This window comes from Parasteatoda tepidariorum, chromosome 2 (genome assembly GCF_043381705.1).
Source record: "Parasteatoda tepidariorum isolate YZ-2023 chromosome 2, CAS_Ptep_4.0, whole genome shotgun sequence".
Classification (NCBI taxonomy): domain Eukaryota; kingdom Metazoa; phylum Arthropoda; class Arachnida; order Araneae; family Theridiidae; genus Parasteatoda; species Parasteatoda tepidariorum.
The window spans coordinates 37,780,026-37,805,051 of NC_092205.1; the positions used below are offsets into that span (position 1 = coordinate 37,780,026).

General features: G+C 28.4%; 1 protein-coding gene across 2 annotated transcripts in view; it reads left to right on the top strand.

The window, feature by feature from the left end:
- Positions 1–23,708: 23,708 nt before the first annotated feature.
- Positions 23,709–25,026, top strand: part of LOC107438596 (neuroligin-4, X-linked) — a 161,311-nt gene continuing 159,993 nt past the window's right edge. For both annotated transcript variants that reach the window (XM_043053825.2, XM_043053821.2), the window contains exon 1: positions 23,709–24,886. In XM_043053825.2, coding sequence (XP_042909759.1) covers positions 24,415–24,886 — 472 coding nt within the window. In that variant the 5' untranslated portion in view covers positions 23,709–24,414. The remainder of the gene's footprint in view (positions 24,887–25,026) is intronic.

Sequence of the window (25,026 nt, forward strand, 5' to 3'; positions counted from 1 at the left end):
CCAACATTGTGTCACATAAAATAATTTATAAGGAGAATAGTTTTTCTTTTATGATAGAATATATAAGAAAAAATGCAGTAAAGTATCTTTCGAAAAAAGTATTCTAAAATTAGGAACCACCTTTTTTTCAAATATAACTCTTACGTTTTCAAAATATTTTTACTTTACTAATAGTAATCCTTCAAGTTAATTACTGATTGAAAATTTGCTATAATTTATGTACAAGAAAAAAAATTTAATGTAAAATATCAAACAGACTTTAGTAGTAATTCTTATTTATTATCTGAAATATCGCGACTTTTTATTTAATAATTATTCATAATTTATAATCCTTTTATAATTAATTATAACCCCTTAAAGTTTGCTTTTGTTCAGTATTTACCATCACCATCATTTAAAATTAATGATAGTATTTTTTTTTGGCATATGAATTTCTTTTTGGAAAAATGTAAAATAATTTTGGTCCAATTAGCATTTAACTAGTTAAAAATTATTAAATAATTTGAATTTCAGATAAATACTCCAAAATAATTGAATTACTGGCATCTTTTTAGCATCAATTATTGAACTGGTTTTTGGTATAAAAATTTTTTTTTTTATTTGGAATGCGAAATATTTATTTATTTAATAAAAAGAAAATTCTAGTTTCGATTTTTGGAAAATAATTTAATTTAAGAGTAAAGATTCCAAAATATTCATTAAAATGCTTTATGAAAATGTTTTAATTTCTAGTTGCGTAGGTAGATTATTTTCAATTAATGTAGAAAGTTATTGTGAATGCAAAATATTTTTTTTGTATGGCAAAAAATGTATTTTTTTCATAATTGGCAAAATTAGAATACAAAATTGGAATTTTGTTCTTTTTTCTATGCTGTTAAAATTTAAGAGCATTCTGTTTAAAAAGTATTCATTTTATAACGTACTTTTTTGTTCTTCATATTATTTTAATTGTTAGATATTTCAATGCTTTGCAGAATGTTGTTATAGTTACATTTCAGGAATTTCTTACTGAAAATGATAGAAATTATTTGCTTTTTCTTAAAAAAAATTTATGTCTTCTTTAATAGCAAGGGCGTAGTAATGTTCTTAATTTTAGTTTCGCAAGTAATTTTTTTAATTAATGTAAACAATTATTGAAGAAGACAAAAAATTTTTGCTCTAGATTTACCCTTTAGTGTGATGCTAACAATCAAAAATTCTATTCTTATAGAAAAAAAGCAAAACAATGTTTTTAACCCATTTTAAATATGGCATTACTATCTTTCAAAATGTTTAATTATTTTAAATTTAAAAGTAACTCATATATCATCAGTTGTTTCATGGTAATGATGGGCAAATCATGACTATTCATTGTCTAGTTTTAAGAAATGAATAAGCCAATGAATGATTAAAGTACGACATGGAAGATAAGTGTCTCAAAATGAACCATCGAATAACCTAATAGCCTCATCAGATGGTTAATTACGTCAGAGAAGATTACTGCTACACAATTGCCAATCTCGAACACGTAGATGATTTATCATCCGAGAAATTTCCTTTTACTCATCCCTTTTTTTCCCTAAAAAAAGAACGGTTTTAATTCAACTTTCTCCGTTTTTTTTTATTTTGCTAAGAATGGGATAAGAAGTTTTAATCAATGTAATTTGTCTTATAAAAGGAGGCAAGGAAAGTTTTTTTTTTCTATCTGCTTTTAAATTTGCCAAAAATGTTATCAGTGTTCTGAATACTAGAGATAATGAGTAGTCTCGTGGTACAATTTACAGAAATAGCAGAGGAGGTTATGTTAGACATCTTAGATATTAACATTTTATTTTGTTCACTTTTTTTAATTCTCTTAAATACGTGGAAGGAGTATATATTTTAGAAGATTCATTTTATCTCCGAATATCTGTTTTTAATGAATGCTGCTGTAAGTATAAATCATAGTTAAATAAGTGGTTAGCATTACAGAGTAAAATATTTCATTCTTTTTTAATGCATTTGCTTTTTTATGATTTTTATACATCTTGTGAGGAAATTTTTTTCCTGTCATTTCTTGTAGGAGTGCGTAACTTTAATGAGCATTTTTTAGAAAAATAAAATATTTTCGAATTTGCCACCATAACAAGTATAAAAACTATATGAAATGTGGTATTTTCGAAAAAAAGAATAAAGTATTAAAGATAGTAAATATATATATATATTTAAAAGATAACGTAAGTGGCAAAATATTTTCTAAATTTTTAAGTTCATCATATATTATTCAAATTATTGCTAAATTCAAATAATAATTCAAATCAATTTTAAATAGATAACCTGACCTTTACAATTGTTCTGATTTTTCAATTTTGTAGTAGTTTGCATTCTGTTTTAATAGTTTTTCTTCGAGTATTTTCCTTGCTAAGGATTATTTTCTGAGTGATTCGTTCTTGAAAATGAGGGAGTGAGTTTTAATAATGTAAAAATTACCTCTTATTTTTTTCGAATAAACGCTTAATTTGTTTTCAATTTCCCATTATAAACGTGCAAAATATGGTCCACCAAGAACGCATTCAAATGTTTTCAAGAACGCAATAAAATCATGCTGCTTCAGAACTGATTCCAATTATTTTTCTCCTGAGAAATGGTTGTAAAAAATATCTTTTTTATATCGAGAAACGAAAAATTCAAAGGAAATATACCGATAAAACTAAATATACCGAAAAACGAAAAATTTAGAAGTGGGTGTTAATCACTGCATCATATGCATCACACTGTGCAAAACACGCAATACGTTTGTTGAATAATTTGAACAAATTCAAACGAGAAATAAATATTGAAATCTCAAACTATCACTTTGAACATACATTTAGAATAATTTTGGATCCAAAAATATGCACATACTAATGAATAAAATGCCGCCAGTGTATGGGGCGGTAATGTCATCCAACAGGGTTACTAAGGGAAAAGTAGCTGCAAATCTATGTTGTATAAGGTAAGCAATTTAATGAAATGTTTTATTTTAATAAAATATCATATTTATGCTAGCTTTGTTACGTAGCTTACTTCTTAAAAAAGTTGAGAAGACCATGAATGCATTAAAAAACGAGCTAAAAGGTAAATAAACATTTTCTTTCATTTTTCATTCTTTTTAAACAAAAATCTACTTCTTCAAAATTATTAACCAAACATAGCATTAACTATGTGTTATGATAATTAATTCAACGTCACAAGTATACTAGAATCCCTTTAAAAAATTTGCAAAGGTATAAAAGAATGTTTTTATTGTAAATCTTTTTAAGAATTTTTTTTTTCAATTATATACTTTTCTTATAATATCACTCAAACCATCAAAACATTCTTCTTATCCTAGTTGTAAACAGCTTCTAGATTGTTTGTTAAGACTTGTTTCGCAACGTTTGCTTTTTATTTCCTACTGGAGTTGTTACGTAATTTTACTGACTGGCTGAATAAATTGAAAATTGTTTAATTTTAATTGTTTTATTGAAGTGGATGATTAAGTTTACTTTCACCTGCATTACTTTAAGGACAGAAACAAAAGCAGTTTGTTTCTGTTGCTTGTATGAAATAAAAATTATTTTGTTTCAAATTCTTATATTTTATTTTTCAATTTCATTTCATATCTTTTTATTCCTTTTTTTACCAATTCTAAAACATTCTTCAAAAATAAAAGAATTCCCTTTCAAGAAAATGCGGTGATTTTGAAGTTGATTTGAGATTGACAGATGTAAAAAAATACACCTGAGGTAGAATATGAGGTTATGTTTTTCTCCAAAAATAACCTCACTAATATACCTCGATTTTAATCTCATTCACACCTCACAAAATCAACTTTATATATAACTGAGAAATAATTTTAGTTTAGATCCGGGTGAAATTATTCACACCTCAAATATGCGTATTTACTTGAAGTGTAGAAAAAATAATCCGAACACTTCAAAAACAACATCCCTAATCTGGTTGCTTTAAAGTAGGTTTCCACCAATCTCAAAACATCCTTTAGTGTGAATAAAACACTTTCATACATCTTGATTATACACCTTGGGAGGTTGATATTTTAAGGTTGTTTCTTACATGAACTTCGAATAAACCTCAATTTAACCTTAACACCTCAAAACAACCTCAAATAAACCTCAAAAATACCTTAAATTTCAGTAACGGTTCATAAGTCTATTCTAAAATTTTTCAAAATTTTATTAAAATGTTTTCCAAGTCACAAATGGGAAAGAAAACCTTTTATGCTAATAAACAATCTAAAATTAACAATTCTTACAAAAAAAATTGCTTGCTTATTAACAAATCTGTGCAATATTCGCAATAATAAATGTGGGTAGCAGTAAAGAAACAATGTCAATTTAGTTAATAATGATGTCACATTAGCAATGTTGTCTCATGAGTTTTAAATTAAATTATTATTTTTAAATAAATGATTCCGTTCATTCTAATAGCATTCTAAATTACGAAAATATGCTATCTGAAAGAAAGATCAGAATACGAAATTCTGGAAAAAACTGTCGAGCACAACGCAGAAATATGTTATACCGCATACAAATTTCACATCTTCAGGACCCTCTCACGTAGGAATTAAATTGAGAACGTTATAATACATCTTCCAAAAAACTCCAAAACAGAACAAACTAACTTTTTCTTGTTAGAAACAAAGCTATTCCACGCAAACATGCTCAACTATTTAAAAACGCTCATTTCTATTTGTTAACTAAATTCTGTTCCCCGCCACGTGACTTTGTGTCGAAATATCTTAGAATTTGAAACCAAAATAATTACTTAATACTAATGTCTCATTAGCAATGTTGTCACATGAGTTTTGAAATAGATGATTTCTTTTAAATAAATACTTCCGTTCATTCTTATAGAGTTCAAAATTGCGAAAATATGCTATCTGAAAGAAAGATCAGAATACGTAATTCTGGAAAAACTTGTCGAGCACAGCACAAAAATATGTTATACCGCATACAAATTTCACATCTTCAGGAACCTCTCACGTAGGAATTAAATTGAGGACGTTATAATACTTCTTCCAAAAAACGCCAAGACAGAACAAACTACCTTTTTCCTTGTTAGAAACAAAGCTATTCCAGACAAACATGCCCAGCAATTTAAAAACGTCCACTTCTATTTGTAAACTAAATTCTGTTCCCCGCCACGTGACTTTGTGTCGAAATATCTCAGAATTTGAAACCAAAATAATGCAAAAACAGAATTATGAGTGAAAAAATCCATTTCAAAGACAAGGTCGGCATATTTATTTGACTTCTCACGATATCTGCAGCTAGGAACTTTACTCATGTCAGTGTTGTCATTCATAGATTCAAAAATAAGGAATAAGAACAAAAATAAATGCAAATTTTCTGATTTCCTTTGCCACGCGCTGAATGAAGTTTCCTTCCGATGCTAGAAAATGTATTTGGACTGATTTTTTTTTTCTTTTTCTCATGACGACTTTTATTATTGTCTTCGCTTCTTCAAAGAACTAGTTTGAATTTTATTTCGCTCTATAAGAGCTTGAGCATATTATTTTTTTTTCATCTTAGTTTCTCATTCTGTTCATCTTTTCATTTCTGGTATATCGTTACACGCTCTTTCTGCTTTGAATTACAATCTTTTTATAAATTATTCGTTAGGCTAAGAACCAGCGACATCTGTTTCGTCGGTTGAATCTGGCCTTCAGGGCATTTAACTCACACTTTCTTCATTTTTTAAAAAAATGTTTTTTTAATTTAATTTATATGGTAATCAGGTGTGATCGAGAGAAATTGTATATAAGTCTTAGGTAAATATATTCAAGTAAAGATGTTTTCTAATTTAATTGGAAGTTTTAGTTTTATTATTCTCAAAGGAACCATCACAAATCTTATGGAAATTAATTCTCCGTCAAATGTGATGAAAATTTAATATGTTGTAGTGCTGATCAAAAATTATCATTGACGCAACGTCCAAACATGGAATGTTTCCGAGAAACGGATACACGAACATAAATAGTAGTTTTTAATTCTATATTACTATCACGAGATTAGCATCAAACCAGTGCGAACCACGCGGAGGTTGCCGGATCCAATTTTGTCCATGTCATAACCCTTATAAGAGCGGATTAATTAAACACAAAGATACTTGGATGTATACAAATATATATGGGTATGAATAAACATAACTATACTCATCAATTATTTGAATATTATTTGCATTTCATTGGGGAGATTCATTCCACCAAATATACATTTTGGTAACTTCATAGCTATTAGCTCTAAGCGATGCATATTCTGAAAACCAATATAACACTCGCAATGTGTGCGCATAGTACCCATTGTTCAATGATGTGCGCGAGAGCGCCTTAATCACCTTTCAACACAGTGACCGTTGCCTATGTTTTATGCTTGAGGATCCGTACTTCGAAAACTATCCACTTTTGCACTAAAGGCCTGTTTACACGGTCCAATGGTATTACAACACATTGCAATAAATAATTAAAAGCAATCAAATGTCTAACTTGAGTTTCATTGAAAAATACATCCAATGTTAGATTCAATGAAAAAAAAAGCATGGCATATAAGACGGTTTTCAATGTTATATTTTTCTTTTGTTTTTATTTTTAATCCTAATCATTTTATTCATATTATGGCATATTCTTAAATCTGCAAAACTAATTGTTTTTTAAAATTTACCTTGGCATGTTTTTCTTTGGATTCTTCAAATCAGTCAGAAGTTTCTAAATGAAATCTTTGAGGTACTTTGAAAAGCAATTAAATGTTTTGTGCAGGTTGGTCTTCATTTTAAAATACTTTTTTTTCAATCTAAAATTAGTTTTCAAACTAAAATTTATTTCATAAAAGGTGGTTTTTAATGTAATTTTTTCATTGAAAATCAATATTTTTTAAAAAAATATTTGATGAGAGAGCAAGTTAATATTATGTACTTACAGCCAACGAAAACAAAATTTAAAATATGGAAAAACTTGTATTTTCAAAATGTATTTTTAAGGGTATTCCTAATAATTTTGTTGAATATTATGATTAAATGTTTAAGTATGTTAATTATGTAAAATGTTTCTAAATATACACCGAAATGCATTTAGAGTATTTAAAAAAAGAAGTAAATCGTGTTTTACTTAAACACTTAATTAAAATAGATTTTCAGTGTAAAGTACATTCAGATAAAAAATGGTTTTAAATTCAAAATGCATTCCGCAAAGGCTGATTTTCAGTATTTTTCCTTCATTAAAAACCACTGTTTCTTTCTTTTTTTTCGACAGAACTAAAATTTTGTAAACTAACAGTAAATTATCTTAAATAAGGAGAAATAAGCGTTTTCGAATCCTAACTTACCAGGCTTTTCTTTTAAGAACTTAAATTTCGTTGATCAACTCAACACCAAAACTTAATACTTAATACTTAATAATACGTAATACTTAAATAAGAACTTACTCGTACGTTTAAATAGTACAAAAAATGAGAAACAAATGCAGGAATATGAAATATTTTAATAATTACTTTGCAATCTTAATTTATAATATTGATATAAGCTTCACAGTAAAAAAATTCTGTATCAATTTTGCTGTATAATGTTTGGCATTGTGGGTGCATTATTCGTAAAATCCATTTTTATTGTAAATATTATACCGTAATTTTTACAGTAATAATTACCTTAAAATCACTAAATCACTCTAATTAAATAAATATTTCTATCATCAGGTTTATCAGGTTTTTTGACCAGTGACATGTTCTGATAAAAATGAATTTTACGGTAAAAAGTACCAGCACCGGAGTGCGGAACTTTTTACCGTAATTTGATTCGTAATTTTCTTTTTATTAATTTTTTTTTACAGCGTAGCTCCTTAACTGCTTGTTTATAGGGACAAAAAAGTTCGCTTTCATGTATGATTCTGTTTCATTTATGTTTCATATATTTTGTTCCTAGGCGCATGAGATGTTTGTGTTTTCTTGTTTGCAAATTAGTCGAGGAGCAAATTTTAACTAGTTTATAATATGGATCCCGTCAGGAATTACAGTTTATGTCGATATATAGAAATCGCATTGGTATAGATATATGACTAATTTCTATTATACAGTTGGTTGAAAAGCAAAATCTTCTTTTTTTCTAATTTAAATTTTTGCTCGTGTTTTAAGTGTGAAACTTTCATCGTCACAAATGCTAGAATTCGAATTTATGTTTTATTTAAATTTGTAATAATTTTTGTAATAATTATTGAAATTTGAATTGAAAATACGGAATATTTAAGTTGAATATTTATATCGAAAATTCATATTGAATTTCAGCAATTCTTATAATTATTACTATAGATTATTTTCATTGTAATATTGAATTTAATGACTTATAGTCATAGTCATCATTTCAAACACATTGAGAGTAATCATGTCTACACACATAGGAGAAAATTTCCTATTATGCTACACAATTTTAAAAGTTAAGATTAAGTCACATTAGTTATTGAAAGTCTATTATTAGATTACATATTATATATGTGATAAGTTTAAACCAATATAATTTGGCAAAAACGTTAGTAAATATAGAAAAAGAATGTAATATAGGAGTGCTAAGGTATTACCAAATCAAAATAAATACCTTATCTCTAATTGTATTGGACAACGGTTATATATTATTTTGGTTATGGTTACATATTATTTAGTTCTTATTATTATGGTATTCATGGTTATATATTTTCTGGCAAGAAAAAAAACGCGTTAAACGTAGCAAAGCATTCAATTGCCTTTGGTTTAAAATAATACACTTCAAAAACGAGCTTAAAATCAGTACAAAGGAAAAGTTTTCATACTGTAACCTATAATCACTTATCAACCAATCGGAAACTTTTATCCAATCATGGAATCTTTACGTACCACATATATTCTAGGCATAGGCACATATCCACTATTTTTTTAAATCATGTTTTTGTTAATTTTAATTTCACTTGTTACAGTCAATAATTTTAGGACCATTTACATAAAAGTTGAATCTTAAGTGACGATAAAGTGTTGAACTTTTTTCGATTATGAAATTTTGAAATTTATTAAAAAGCACGTTTTAATAAGAAATAAAGATTCTTTTTTCACCACTTTTACCCTTTGTATTGGCATAAATATTACTACACTTAAATAATGTAGTACGCTGTGAAATGAAAACAAATACGTCAATGAAAATGAGAACAAATATAATTTTTATCTTCCTTGTACTCGTATCCTATTTAGTACTTCTTTTGCAACTGCAACTTTATATGCCGCTTCTCATGCATAACAATGTTGTAGGTGGGAAGAAACAAATTGGTCAAGAGAGACAATTCTAAACGCTGTCCTTGTTCCAGAACACGAAACTGCCACAGCTAATCCCCATACCCTATCACCGCTAAGAGGATTGCTTCTGACAGAATCCTCGTGTTCCGACAATCTCCAATGACCTTCTGGAAATGCCCTTGGGGTGGATGAAATGACCACTGCCTGGACATTACTTCATTAGTTCCCATTGTTTTCCCACATCTGTTTGGTTTCTTCATTAAAGACTCCCCTTGAGGCAGATCCAAGCCCATGGCACTAAACAGCAATTTGATAGGTGAAGCAAAGCCTGTATTGCCTCCCTTTGTGTTTCTAACATTGAATGATTGGATTAAAGTTGCAACAATTGTTCGTGCGATTGAAGACCCCGTGTTCAGCAATTTAATACCCATAGAAGTAATTTGTTCTATTGGAAGCAGTTGAAAATAATTAAATACTATTGGTGGCGGGATAATTCAGGTGTCAGCAATTTTTGTTAAAAAGAAAGAATATAAAAGAAAAATTAAAACGATTATTATTAATTTAAAATATTAGATTAAATATATTAAACTAATTAATCATTGGCATAAATAATTTAATTAATAATTTATCATTTAATAAGGGAAATTCAGTTTTTAAAAAAGTTATTAAATAACTTTTAATAAATGTTTTTCAATGTTTAACTAAAATTCTGATAAACATGTACCAGTTAAATATTCAATCTGTAAAAAAAATGCGAAATTCCTGAATATAGCAGTAATTTTAGACGTTATTTAATATACTAGTCATTATTTATCATACTAATTTTTCGTAAGTTTTAAGATCTCATATTCATATCCATAGAAGTAATTTACTCAAATTAAGGCAATTACAGACAATTTAACGTCTTTTGTAGTAAGATAATGATAATATGATCACTCAAGGATATAAAGGAGAGTATGATGTAAATTGGATCAAATTTTAATTGATAATATAACAAAACATTTAACTAATTAACTACTAATAAAAAAATTAACTTCTGATGTAATTCTAGAATATTTGAATAGATTTTTTTTAAAATTAATTAGCATCTTTTAATGGTTAGGTGTCAAAGTTTTAATGTTTGAAGTAAAATATAGTAACAAGTGTAAAGATAGCTGTCTAAAATTAAATGATTCCGGCAATTGACAATTTTAATGATTACTTTTTTATTACTTTTTGGCTATGTGGCGGTTTCACATTTCTTCTATTGCAAATTTTAAATATAAACGAAACTTTGTCCCGGAAAAGTGAAAGAATTATAAATGTGTTAGCGTTTAAGCCAGAAGCTTTGAAATTAGATGATAAGATATTTTATCTTCGAAAAAAAATTCACTGCTAATGAGAAGGAGTAAACTTCTGAAAATTAAAGGCGTTTTTATGGAAATAACTTAAATCAAAAGCATTAACAAAAATATTACAAAAAAGACATTAAAAAAAACAGTATATTTATAAAATACGAATGATTCCACATTAGAGCAAAAAAGTTACAAAATTTTAAAATCTGAATTGTTATTGAAAAGAGGAAAAATTTTACACACAAATGATTTTATCTAAAAACGAACAAAAATTGTTCGTCGAAATATATTTCTATCTATTTCATTTAAAATCCAATATAAATTAATTGCTAAAATATACTAACGTACAAAATTATTAATACTAATTGCTAATTCTGCTATACTTATTATGTATAAACTTTAACAAATTACGATTTCTTTTATTGAAAGTTCACACCAATATTTGGCGACATTAAAGATTGCGTAAGTACGCCAATTAGCTTCACAGGGATTAATTACAAAGTTTCCCTCTGAAAACATTTTGATGTAGAATTTATCCTTTGCACATCTTTTCTCACTTAATGTGATTGCCTTCATCATCATTATAATTTGATTGAGAAACTAACTTTGTTCAGATAGTAAAAGGTTTAATGATTTATTTCGCAAATTGCAAGGAAGACGCCGTGTTAGTCAAACATTGTTATTAAGAAAGTGATAACATTTATATTAGCTCTAAAACTATTAAAAATGATAGGGACACCTAATGAACACGTTAATTGGAAAGTGGATAATTTAGTTCATTACAATTGAATATTAAATAATTAGAGTAAATTTTGATACGATAATTTTGATAATTATTTGACTAATCAAAAGTCTGTGTAGAATTTTTTTTGTTGTTAAATTTGAATATTTGGATGAATATTTTATAATGGTTAGCAGACTTCGGATATTACATGTAAGGATTCAAATTATATAACTAAAATGTTTTAATTAAGAATTTTTTTTTTACCGGCGTTGAACAGCCATCGTGTTTATTTTCTTATAAATATTTTTTTTTAAATGGGAATGAAATACGAAATTATGTAATAAGCGCATGAAATAAGTAAACAATTAACATTAAATTCCGAACATATTTTATTTTGAACCAATCTAAAGTACACATAAATTTTTGTAATAAATATATTTTCCAATGAGTTGCACAATCGGTCTTGTCGATGAGCAGACTTAGTGCGTTCTCCAGAGGTGGTATCCACTCTTTCAGGACCACCACAATGGGTGAGATACCGTTGGTCATGTTAATTTGGACGTCTAGTTTCTGCCACACTAGATGGCAGCACCGAGACTCTATTTGGATGCACTAGGAATTTAATTTTGCCGGAAATGCCGAGAGCCAATGAGGCACTCCAGGGATCTTTTACATGCTGCATAATCATACGACATGGCCGCAGAGGATTGTCTGCATCCCGAAAATCCGGTGTCTGGGTCGGGGATCGAACCTGCAGACTTGGGCGCAGAAGGCCGACGACAAACCAACTGCGCCACCCAGTCATGTGATAAATATATTTCTCGTGCTATTTACATAATTGATAATTGAATTACATGAATCATCATGCTTTTTCATATAATAGATGGTATAAAACATTTTAATCATTTCATCAAATTTACTTTTAAATCTAGTAATTTTTGCAAATGATAATAAACGGTTTAATTTAAGATGCACGCGAAATATTGAAAGTCTTCATCCAGAACATATTTTACTTAAACAAAGAAATAATTAAATGACATTTGCTCTCTTATTATATAACTGTTAAATCAATTATATGAATCATGATGCTTTCAAATATGATGTATATTATAAATACATATTTATATTTACACTCCATCTATCTCATCATATTTGTTTTTAAAATTAATATGCATATTTTTAAAATTAGAATGAAAGGTGTCATGTTAAATGCGCATGAAATAATGAAGGTTTTAATGCTTCATTTAAAACAAACTTTACTTTAGAAAAGAAATAATTATATGATACATGTTATCTTAGTATATATTTGATAAGTGAATCAAATGAATTACGATGCTTTCACGTATGATGGATATTATAAATACATATTTATTTTTACATTACGTCTTTCTCATCATAATTATTTTAAAATTTATACATACTTTCAAAATTAGAATAAAAGGTGTCATTTTAAATGCGCTTGAAATAATGAATGTTTAAACATTTCATTGAAAACAAACTTTATTTTGGTAAAGAAATAATTACAGAACGTATGCTATATTATTATATAACTGATAACTGATATACATGAATCATGATGCCTTCACGTATAATGGCTAATTTAAATACATATTTATCATTACATTACGTCTTATGAAGTGCATCAAACCGTTCGTTAATTCCCTGTAGAAAGATAAACAGCGAACCACAAAGCTGCTTCTAAATCCAATAAACCATTCAAAACCATCGTGGATTCCACCCAACAGTTCCTGAAGCTTTGATTTTCACTTAAGCATAATTGATTCGGAACCGCAACTCCTATGGATTTATTCGTTCAAAACGGATAAACAAACAATTGCACTGTCACTTTAGTTCGGATGCAAGAAATGGCGAAATTGCAGTTCTCCCTGTTGGAGGAAAGAAAGATCCCGAAAGGCAAATACAACGTGTTCAAATTGCATGTCGGTACTTATTTATAGAAAATTGTACTTTTGTGTAGGTCTGGATTTGAACAAACTGAATTTTTGTTTTGAATTGAAACATGTTGTCTTCGATAAAAATAATGTAATGCATTAAGGATTCCTTTCATCTTCGAGTTTAAGTAAATTTTTTCAATTAAAGTTTAAATATAATGAGTACCTTATAAATAAAATTTTAAGGATACAATTTTAAAGAAATATACAAAAAATAAAAAATCAAGGAAATTTTGAAGAAAATCATGACATTTTATAGAAAGTGCTTTTTAACCCATTGTGAATTAAACACAAAAAATAAACTCAATGCTTAAATTGGCTCATGTTTACCAAATAAGTATGTATAATATTGAGCTAGAAAACTGGTAAAAAAGTAACAATAACTGTATTAATACGGACAGAGAGTTTTTATTAGCCGACCAGGTGGCCGGGTGGGTGGCGTGCCTGACTGCGGAGTAGACGGTCGTGGATTCGAATCCTGCTCAGGGCATGGATGTTTCTTTCTCTCTCTCTGTGTTCTATGTCCTTTCTCCTTTATGAGTGATTGTGTGAATGTGACCCGCACTATAAACGGGTTTGTGGTTGTGTGGCGTGGGTGGCGCTGCTCCACCGCCGTGGACAGGTGCCCACTGGGTAACGAGAAGAGAGTAGCAGTTCAGGGATTTCTGAGGCCAATGGGTCTATGTCCCAAGTGCCCGCCATTAAAAAAAAAGAATATTTATTATATCGGAAAAAAACGGCTTTTTCAGGTTATGCGAGCGAACATTTAAATCATTAACAGAGAGTAAAAAATGAAAAAAAACAAAAAAAAACGGGTCATCCTGAATATGTTTTGGTTAAAAAAAATTGGATTATTAGGTACTACTTTGAGAAAAAAGTATAGTCAAAACTATTAGAATATGGAGAAATTTACCATGTTTCTTGTTCTACAGGAGTACTAAATTGTTTGGTGACTTTTATCGAAACGCTTTGGTAAAGAATTTGCTAAAATTAAAAATAAAATATGGTTTTATAATGTGTGCACTGTAAAAAGAAAAAGAAAAACAACCGGAAAGGTATGGAATATATGGGGCTACTATGTAGTTATTAGAAACGTTTCTTAATATTTCGGAAACCTCTTGCGGCGCTATGCTGATAACAACGTCAACCGTTATCTTATCGAAAGGTACCTCACGATAAAATTGAGTTAACGTGTCTTATATTCTAGTATATTGAAATTTAATAGTTGCTGTGGTAGCTGTGTTGCATTACTCGCCCACCAGAACTGTATGAGCGATAGAATTCGATGAATGAATAGCAGTAGTTGATTCATGGCGACTTTGCAAGAGACCAGGAGAGCAGTATTAGGATCACTGATCTTTGAGTGCTGGTCGAGAGAGCTGTGTTTGAATTACAGTTGGGGCGTGATCGCTCCTGTGTTGTAATTAGCAGTGGAGTGTGTACAGGCCTTTGTTGTGTGCGATCGAGAATGAGTAGGAACAGCGAGAGGAGAACAATGTCGATGTCATAAATAGCAAGTCATATAAATTTTTTTTTAATTTAATTTTAACCCCTGCGCGTATTTCAACTTATCTTTGTAATTTCAAGTTTCAAATTTTTATAGTTTATGCGCAGCAATACAAATTCAAATCAGTATGTTTCAATCCAAATTAAATTAATATGTTTCTTTCTCGCATTGCACTTAAAATTAATAAACATTTGTAAATTTTTTTTAAAAGTTGCCTCCAACTTTCGGAAAATAATTCATTTTAGTTTTACGTTTTCTTAATAGTTCGAACAACTTAAATAAATTAAATTCTGGTCAGTAATTTAACTTTATCTTGTTTGAACTTAAAAAAAGGAAAAAACTCCAGAAGATTATTAATGTTTTGTTATTTTAACTTTGCTCTCACTGTGTTAGAGAACAGATTAATCTAAAACTCACCAGGTTTAGGCGATATTGTATGTCAAGATCCATTCACATCTTGCTTAATAGTCCATCCGAGTTTTCCGTGTGGAATTGATTATACAGTTATTTTCAAAGTTATTTAATATAGCGGAATTTTCAATAAAGTAAGATTATTTGTCTTATAAATTGTTATAGTTCCTTTATTATAACTACGAGTATTTGTAGAAATAAGGGCATAACTCATTCAGATTTAAATGTTGTAAGGATTATATTTATCACTATTTTCACGTCTATCTTTACTCGAAACCTCAGTCACAAGTTTGACACACCTCGGAGTAATAGAGTAACTTTGGTATATCTCTAATGCATGGAATGATCACTTTGACAACCTCACTAGAATTTTTCATGATTTCAAAAGATTTACCAAACACTAGAATTCAAATCAATGATCAATGATTCAAAGTAGAAACTCGAAATTATGTCTTCTATAGTGTGAACTTTGGTGTTTGTTCAACAAATTTCTGCCAACATGTTGATATATATTGGACATTTTAACTGTCACATCTTTAAAAAATCGTCCAGAAGTCTTGGATAATCACGATATCGTTCCTTTGTCCCATCGTAGATGTCTAACTGTTATCAACCAAGTCCAAAGGTTGTATATAAAAAGGATCTAAACAGCAAGACTGACCATTTGAAAGAAAAAAAACTATTAGAAATTCTGTTCTATCATAGAGATTAAATTTCAATCTTCGGATTAATTTGGAATCATTAATTGGAATTCTCAAGTGGTATATTATCCCCCAGAGCAGCGAGATTAAAGTGAAATATTAAATAACCCATCGATTCTTACACTAGACTCATTTGAAAAATACCAAAATTCACTTCCAGGTTGTTAAAAAATGCATCAAATTTGTGGCAAAGGTGACAAAATTAAGTTTGCGAAGGTGAAGCTAGAGAAGGATATATTCGAGCAACACTAAAGTCTAAATCAATTATTTCTTACTTTTCTAAAAACTCAGACTTAAAATTTATAGGAAATACATAAGAAAAGTACCTTAACAATACAGTAAAGAAACAAATTCTAATTCTCGACGTGCAATCACCTTCACGTGGTAAGTCCCGGATCATTCTAATCTAACATAATGAGCGAATCACTGCAATAAAAAAAAATTAAATAATTGATTAGAATTTCAATCAAGCAAGCATAAAAAGATAAAGTTTATTTATTAACCGATCTGTAGTTTTAACCGACTTGAAAAAGGAATTGAAAATTGATTTATTAAGTACGGTGCACAAACAGAATATATTAACTGTTTTCAAAATTTTATTGCGTTGTTTTCATTTTAAGCACAATCGGCAACTTTTCAACACTAAAGCATTCCGCAAATAAATATTTTTTCTACCCACTCTATATAGTACATATTTTTTCGTAGCTATCTGAACAAGTAGGGTTCTTTTTAATGTGTAGAAATTTACACAAGAAGATATAAATTGATGGGGATGTAGAAAAAAGTTAATGTAAGCTTAAAAAATGAGAAATGTTTTTTTCACTTTTTAAAACACTCTTGCCTTTTAAGCTATTACTTCTATTGACTCGTACAAGGTATCATTTAAATATTGAGATTTTCGGAAAAAAATTTCCTTTTTTCCCAACTGGAGATTGCATTGAATTTTTCCGCAGTCAACAACACACTTAAACCACATAATCATTATATATTTTGACAGTTAATATAGCAAAGATTGCTTTATAAAAAAAGTTCGGTTGATTCTAAGTAGTTGTTTTTGGTTGTGGACCCTTCAATTATGGAAAGTGGCGGAAATGCTGCTCAAGTACGAAAAAAAAATTAGTTGACACGTCAGGAAAAGATGTATCGATGATACGCCAGTGTCAAAACTGGGTTAGAAAAAATTTCGAACCGGCAATTTTGATATTGAGAAAGCACCTTGTTCTGGAAGGCCAGATGAAGCTAATGAAGACCAAATAGCGATAAAAATTGATGCAAAGTGGCAAATAACAACCCTTGAGGTCGCTGAAAGATTAAATTTATTGAATTCGCCAGTTCGTGATCATTTGAAGCAGTTAGGATTTAATCTCAGAGCTTGATGTATGGGTTCTTCATTTTCATACGAAAAAAAAAATCAGTCAAAATCAGCCGTCACGTTGATGTCTCTTAGTTGTTTCTCAAATGTCAATAAAATGATCTATTTTTTCAGCTCATCATCACTGAGGGCAAGAAATGGGTTGTCTTCAATACTTGATATGAATTTCTATAAAATGTCTTATTATTTTTTTAAAATGAACAGGTCAGAATCTCATCAGAATCAGATTTTTAGCCAGCAACAAAAAAAAGGTGCATAGAATCATGCTAATTCCCGAAAGATGACAAATAAATATATAATTCAATTGCCTAAAATATTTATTCACTATAAAAAAAATTATTTTTCATTTTCAGAAAAAAAAAATTACTTTCCAAACAATCGAAGATCAATGAAAAAAAAAACCTAGGACATAATACTCCGCTTGTCCAATGTGATATACTTAAATAGTTACAAATCAAACTTTATATTCCTTGTACATAAGGTCATAAAAATTCTAAACTAATAGCCTCATAATTTCGAAATTATAGTCATATTTTAATCAGCGAAAAAAAAATATTTCGTCAGCAATGTATCCAAAATATTTAAATTTCAATCCATTCCCCACCTCCCTCTACCACGAAGAAGCATTTTCGAGGTCATGCAACTTAATACTATTTGCTACACTGAAAAAAAATGTATGGTCAAAACTTCCAGAACATAATGAAATTTACCGTGTTTCTGGCTCTATATGAGTATCAAAGAGCTAATTGGTTTTTATAGCAGAGCTATGATAATGATATTGGTAAAAATAATAAAAAATATTGTTTTATAAAGTGTGATAAAACTTGGTAGTGTGGTAAAATTTCGTAATTTTATTTTATCTTGAAATATGGTATAAAAACCAGTTATTTGGTTAAATTTACTCTTTAGTTTTTCTATTATTTATTAAATGGGTGGTAATAAGGATTGTAATTTTGAAAATCAAAATTTGATGCAAACCGTTACCATATGAACAGAGAAATTGCAACGTTAATGGTTTAAATACTGTATTTTTTGGTTTTATTATTCAGAATTATGCTTTTATTTATTTTTCTTGCCAGAAATGTCCTTAACATACTTAGGGAAATTTTATCAGAATTTAATTTTCAAATGTTGAAGGAGCAAATGACATGTTTGGCACTTTATTTACTTTGAAGTAGATTTGAAAAATTACATGTATTCAAAATCTTATTCACTTTGTATGAATATTAAAATACTATGATGCTAAAAAGAATTTATTATTAAGAAATTGTGTAAAGGACATGCCATTTAAAACTTTTTTTTTACAATAGTCAAGGTTAGTATTGTTTAAGTCTTACTTCGTTTGATGGTAAAAGTGGTAATTCGTTTGGTGGTAAAAGTGTTTCATTAAAATGGGCAAGGTAAGAAATTATAACGAACAAAGTAAAAGAGAATTTCATTCTTAAGAACTTAGATTATAAATTGCAAATAAATGACGAAAGATAAATGGTTTTGTCTGAAACTCAAATCAGTTAAACATAAGAACAACTCGAAAAACATAATATCACTTTATAATGTATAAAATGTTTAGAGGAACAAAAGTAAAAATTGTGTTTGATCATAGGAGTATCAAAGAAAGTAAATGGAAAAATCTAACATAACCACTAAAATTGATCCAGACACTTTTTTTTTATTTATCACCTTCATCAAATATTTTTCCCTGCTGCTTCCAAAAAATTCTATTCCAAAACCCAATTTTTTTTCTTAATGTTGAAAAACACTCTTTTTCACTTACCAGTCCTATTTTTATGAATTCAGATCGATGCTCGATATATCTGAAGATTTTAGAAACTAATTTTAGATAGTAACATAGAGAAACTTTAAAGGCGTTCCTTCTTGAATTTTAATAAATAGTTCAGAGAAAGTTTAAAGTAGATATTTGCGAAGCTGTTGGTTGTTTCTTTCTAATTTAGAGTAATTGAATTAATTCAACCTCTTTCAAAAATGATTTTATATGTAAGTTATGAAAATGCATTTTTCTAAAAAGTGTTTATTTATACTCATGAATTTTTCTGCATTGCTTAAAAAGATTCTTAAGTAGATATTTGAGAATTAAATTGTAAGTTTTTTGATAATTTAATGTAATTAAATTAACTCAACATCGATAGAAATTATTTTAAGCAATGAAATGATAAAAATATATTTTTCTGAAAAAAAGCAATTATTTATATAAAAAATAATTATTTTACTTTTTCTGAAGAATATACTTTGCTCATAAATATTAATGTAAAATACCTACGTTTTTAAAATTGTTACCTGTCAGAACAATCAGAAGCCTTTACGTAAGATGGATTTATCATGCTCATGATTTAACTTTGAGATACGATTTAATTTTATATTTTATTTTCAGATCTTAAGTATTTTATAAAATAATGATTCTGATGACTAGTAATTTAATCAACCCAGCATGTTTCATTGATTATTTTATGCAGTAAAGATATGAAAACGATTTTTATTAAAGAAAATTTACTTACGAAATTTTTACTTATAGTAAGTTATTCTCGAAAAATATTTTTATTTATAAGTATTTATATAGAATATATAAAGCTTGTATAAAAGAAAAACGGACTCCATCAACCCACCAGATAACAACCGAAAAATAATAGCTTCAGTAGCGCCACAACTCAGGATAATGAAAGGACGTAGGAAGAGTGCTCCGTTGATTATGTGCAATTGATTAACCGGTTCACATGAGAGTATTTAATGTGAATGTTAAATTTATGAAGAAGGGTAAAGGACATCCAGAACAACAGTTAAACGCAGTGTACTACAGGGTCTGTTTACAACGTTCTTTTATTCCTTTACTGTCTCTTGCAGACGAAGTGCTGCACAGATATCACGAGTCGTAGCACTTTTAGTATTACTGAACTTATACTGATACAATTTATTGTTATAATTTATACTGAATTCTTAATTCAAAACAGTTAATTTCTTCACGTTTTGCGCATTTTACAATTTCAATGGCGTTGCTTTTTAAAATTTATCTTGAAGCAAAATTATCGTTCCAAGTCTTTTTATATAATGGATTAAGACATTTAAAACTTCAGATGTAGGAATGGTGTAAAAATACATGCATATTAAAATTAAATTTTTTTATCCGTTAATTAATTGAGTAATGAAGAAATAAATAATAAAGAAATCGTTCAATCAATTTTGCAATTGTGTGCAAAAAATTTGTAATTTGCTTAAAGCGTTCAAATAATGTATTAAATATGCAAAAGGTGGAATTATCATTATCGGATTCCGAATTTTAACCACTTTATTGATAAAAGTTTTGGGGCCATATTATTCAGATTACAGTTCATATTTTTGAAGGTCAAGAATCAATTCCGTTGAGTAAATAAATCTTATTTCTTTGCAAAGTTTTGAGACTTATTTACTAATTGAAAATATTTTTGCCACTAGTTAGTTAACATGTTTAAGAGACCCTTGGGCCATTAAAACTTGCATCATGTTGCATTAAAACTGCACCTGATACATGATAATCTGAAATTTATTAAAGTGTTTTGGTTTTACTTTATTTTACACATTCAACGTCATTCAAGGAGTATTTACACAATTTGATCATAACTTTTTATTATATACAGTGGTCGAGGTTGATAGTTACTGAAGATCATTTAAAATCTGACCGTTGCTTCAAATATGCCTACTGCGCATTGTTTTGCTCTAGCAGCATACATGTTTCATTCATTTCACTATTTCTTTCATTTCGAATGATGCCATGCGAATTGGATAATCAGTTATACTCAGCTTGTGGTTGACTTCTCGCATCTAAATTTATAATACTGAAGGATGATGTTGTTTCCGTTGTTGTATTTCTGACGTTATAACGCATGTTCAAGTTTGATTATAACTAATACTTACAATAAAATAATTGTAAAGAAGAAAAATGCGTAAGAATTTGTGCAAGTATGGTTCATATTATCAACAATTTAGTTCATGCTATTATTTAAACTTATGCTTAGTCTTAAAAAATAAATAAATTTGAGCATTTATTTATCATTAAACATTTTAGGAATGCCGATGTCGTGTATCTTTATTTTTAATGTAAATCATTCACCAATATATTTTCGGTGCCCTGATTTTCAAATTATTTTTGACTATATTTGAGGTGTTGATTTCCAAAGGTAAATAAGTTTTTTTTTCTGTCAGCTCTTTGTAACTAAGTACGAATTAAGCGTAGTAAATTAGCGAACGATGTATTTTCATAATTCCAAGAAAACAATATAATTTTAACTTAATTTTTAATTGATTTTAAATATATTTCGGAAAGTTGATTTCATTTTTTTCACTATAAATGTTATTTTTAACCCTTCTTTTAGCAAAACAAAAATTAGTATATTTTTAATTGGATTTAGTGTAACCATGTTTAAAATTTTAAAATTAGAAATATGTTAAAAATTGTTTCAATACTTGATTGAGCACACCAAATACTGTCAAAAAGCGATGATTTAGTAACAACGTAATAACTAATACTAGTAAAAACTACTTCATTTAAATATGAATTTCTATGAGTGCTTAAGCAAAATCAGGACATGACAGATTTATTTTGGACCTAAATTTAAAACTAAAATTGTCAGGCGCCTTTTCCGAGAAGTAAATAATGTTTTTAATTATGTATTGTTTTAACTAATACTTTTTAACCGTTCTCTATGTCTAATATCTATCGTTAGATCCCACCAGTTGTAGATAAGTTTCTAGTAGTAAATGAGATTTGGAATCTCTTAACCAAATCTTAAATTTTTTTTTTATAGACGATATAGATTTTTTTTTATAACTTAACGAAATAACATTGCACACAATTTTAGCATACATAATTTAGAAGATTTTACTATAAATTTAAAAAATTAAATCAGCTTTATACTTAAATATAAAAAATGACAAAAGTATAGTACTAAAGTTAAACAAGGGTAAAACAACTGGCTTGAAAAAGTTTATATTTACAAGTAATAGGTTGTCATAATTTATGTTTTGTCTAGTTTTAAGTGATGTCTTGTTCTAACTTTTTTGCTAATTGGAACTAAGGTTAGCTGTAACAAGTAGTAATCAAGCAAAAAAAGCATTTCAAAACAGTTCATTCAACTTAAAAAACTTATAGCACATCGAAATCAAAAATCAATGAGTTACTTAGTTTCAGTATTGTAACCTAAATGTCACATTCAGTGATTTGCTTTTATAAACTCATTTTTGCTTCATATGCTTCCATCTTGAATAATGAGGATGCAAAATAGGTGATTGTTCAACGATCAAATCTAGAATTCAAAATATTAAGTTTTTATAAAATACTATTTTAAAACCACTTTAGAAAAAAAGTTATTTATTAGTGTACTTTTAACATCAATTTCATGATTGATATTATTTAAGAGAATGGTACATAGTATTTAATAGAAAGTAAAATTAAAATGGAAGACAAATGCCTAGATCATATTTCTATGTACTTGATCTGGCTATTGGATAAATTTGTTACCATGGTTTTTCGAATTTAAAACTAATTGTTCAAAAACTTTTGTACTTTAACTTGGTGCTCGTTGAACCCTTTTCTGAAGAAATGAATAAGAATGACTGGAAGTCAAAATGTGGTATAAAAAAATCTAAAACCAAAAATAAATTTAGGTATGCTTCGCTCCTTATTTTTTGATAGCATATTATTGGATATGCTGGAAATAGATGGGCATTTTAAACCGATTTCCTCAGTAAATACAACATATTTTGAAAAATAAAAGCAAAAATCAAATGAACAGAATAAGTCTCTTGATTTCGTCACATAGTGTAAAAAACATGGTTAAATCGAAAACAAAAAACATGGTTCAATGAAACAGACGTATGGCAAAGAAAAAAGATTCAAGTTTCGTGAATAAAAAAAAATTCTCGCAACGAAAATATTGCTTTTTATTATATAAATTTAAGAGTGTGATTTGAGCAAAATATTTTTAAGGCTAAAATTGCATTTTTATTTTACGTCTTTTTATTTAATGCATTTTTATTACTTCTAGAAACTTTATAACTTTTTTTAACATTTTAGTTCATACTTTTTTCCCTTTTACTCAATTTCTTTCGCATAAATAAATAAATTATTCCATTTGAAAAAACTCAGAGAGACATAAAGAGATAAATAACAAATGAATATAAAAAAATATATAGACCTGAACTCACAAATAAATCCCTAAAATTGAATTCGAGCTTGAATTCCTCATTAAAAAAGCTGAAAACCTATGAAGCAAAATAAGTATCTGAGAACAAAAAAAAATCCAAAACAATGCTAAGAGAACGATCCAATATAATAAGGATGCAAAAAGTCGAAAACAAAATTCCCTCCAAATCGATAGTTGAAGAGAAAAAAAAAAAGTAGTACATTCCAAGAGACAAGAAGCTAAAATATCCTTCATAGGGGGCGCGCGATTTGATCATCCCTCCACAAACCCAATCACTCGATGGAAAACTCTAAGTTGGGCATCCACCCCATTTCTGAATCCTTTTCTTGATTCTGCGCACTCCCGGCGAACTCTTCCAGCGTTTGGAGTCAGCACATGCCTCAGATGATTCCAAGGATAGTTCACGAACAGAAACCTCAAGAAAGCTTTAATCTAGGAATGTTTTTACATGCGCAAAAAATGTATTGCTTTATTAGTGTTATCTGAAACTGATTTTTTCTTTTTTCGTTCGTAAAGACAACCATCGAAGTTAATTTGCGTTTTTAAATGTCCCTCGGTAGAAGAACTCCAATTTCAGATATACCGCTATCAGAGAATTAATATATGTTTGAATTATTGTCAACAATAAAAACTGCTTTAAATTTATGTGCATTAAATGTAATTTTTAGAATCATTTGAAAAAAAAGTGTAAATTGAGACATGGTGCAATATAAAATTTTCATGATGTTTGATCTCTGCATTTTTGGTTAACTTAAATAATTAGTCCTGAATTAAAATATAAATTTTAGATTTTTTTTATATTTAAAAGGTAAAACAATTTTTTAGTGTAAATATTCGTGAAAAAAAATCTTAAACTGAACTGTTTTCCATGCTTTCGTGATGCTTTTTACAAAGATTCAGGAGTAAAGAAAAAAATCCAAAAATATAGTTGAGTTAAAATTAGAAAAAAGCTTCGCATTATCAACTACATTAGTGTAAAAATGTTGAAAAATGAAAATAAAGTTTTAAGTATGAATATGGGATGTTTATTAAGAGCAAAATTATATTTGATAATGATGTTAACTGCTTATGCAAATGCAGCCATAACTGAAACTCAAAGACCAAGTACTCGTGTGGTTTCTACGAAATATGGATCACTAAGAGGTGTGATTGTGACACTGTCTCATAAACATTTACAACCTGTTGAGAAATTCCTCGGTGTTCCATATGCTGGGGTTCCAACAGGTTCCTTACGATTTATGCCCCCAGTGACACCCCCACATTGGAAAGGTGTTCGACCAGTTGATAAGTTAAGTCCGGTATGTCCACAAAAGCTACCAAATATATCAAACGAAACAGAAGCATTAAAAAGGATGCCTCCAGGACGATTGGACTATCTAAAAAGGTTATTACCATTTTTAACCAACCAAAGTGAAGATTGCTTGTATCTCAATATTTATGCCCCCGCAAATGGTGAGTCATTTTGAATTTAATTTTAATAATTTTGAATTAATTTTATGTGTCTGCTATTAGTATCTCAATTTGAATTTTATTTGAAAAATAATATTTGTGAGAGGAGTTTTAATTTTTTACATACACGGGGGGGGGGGGGA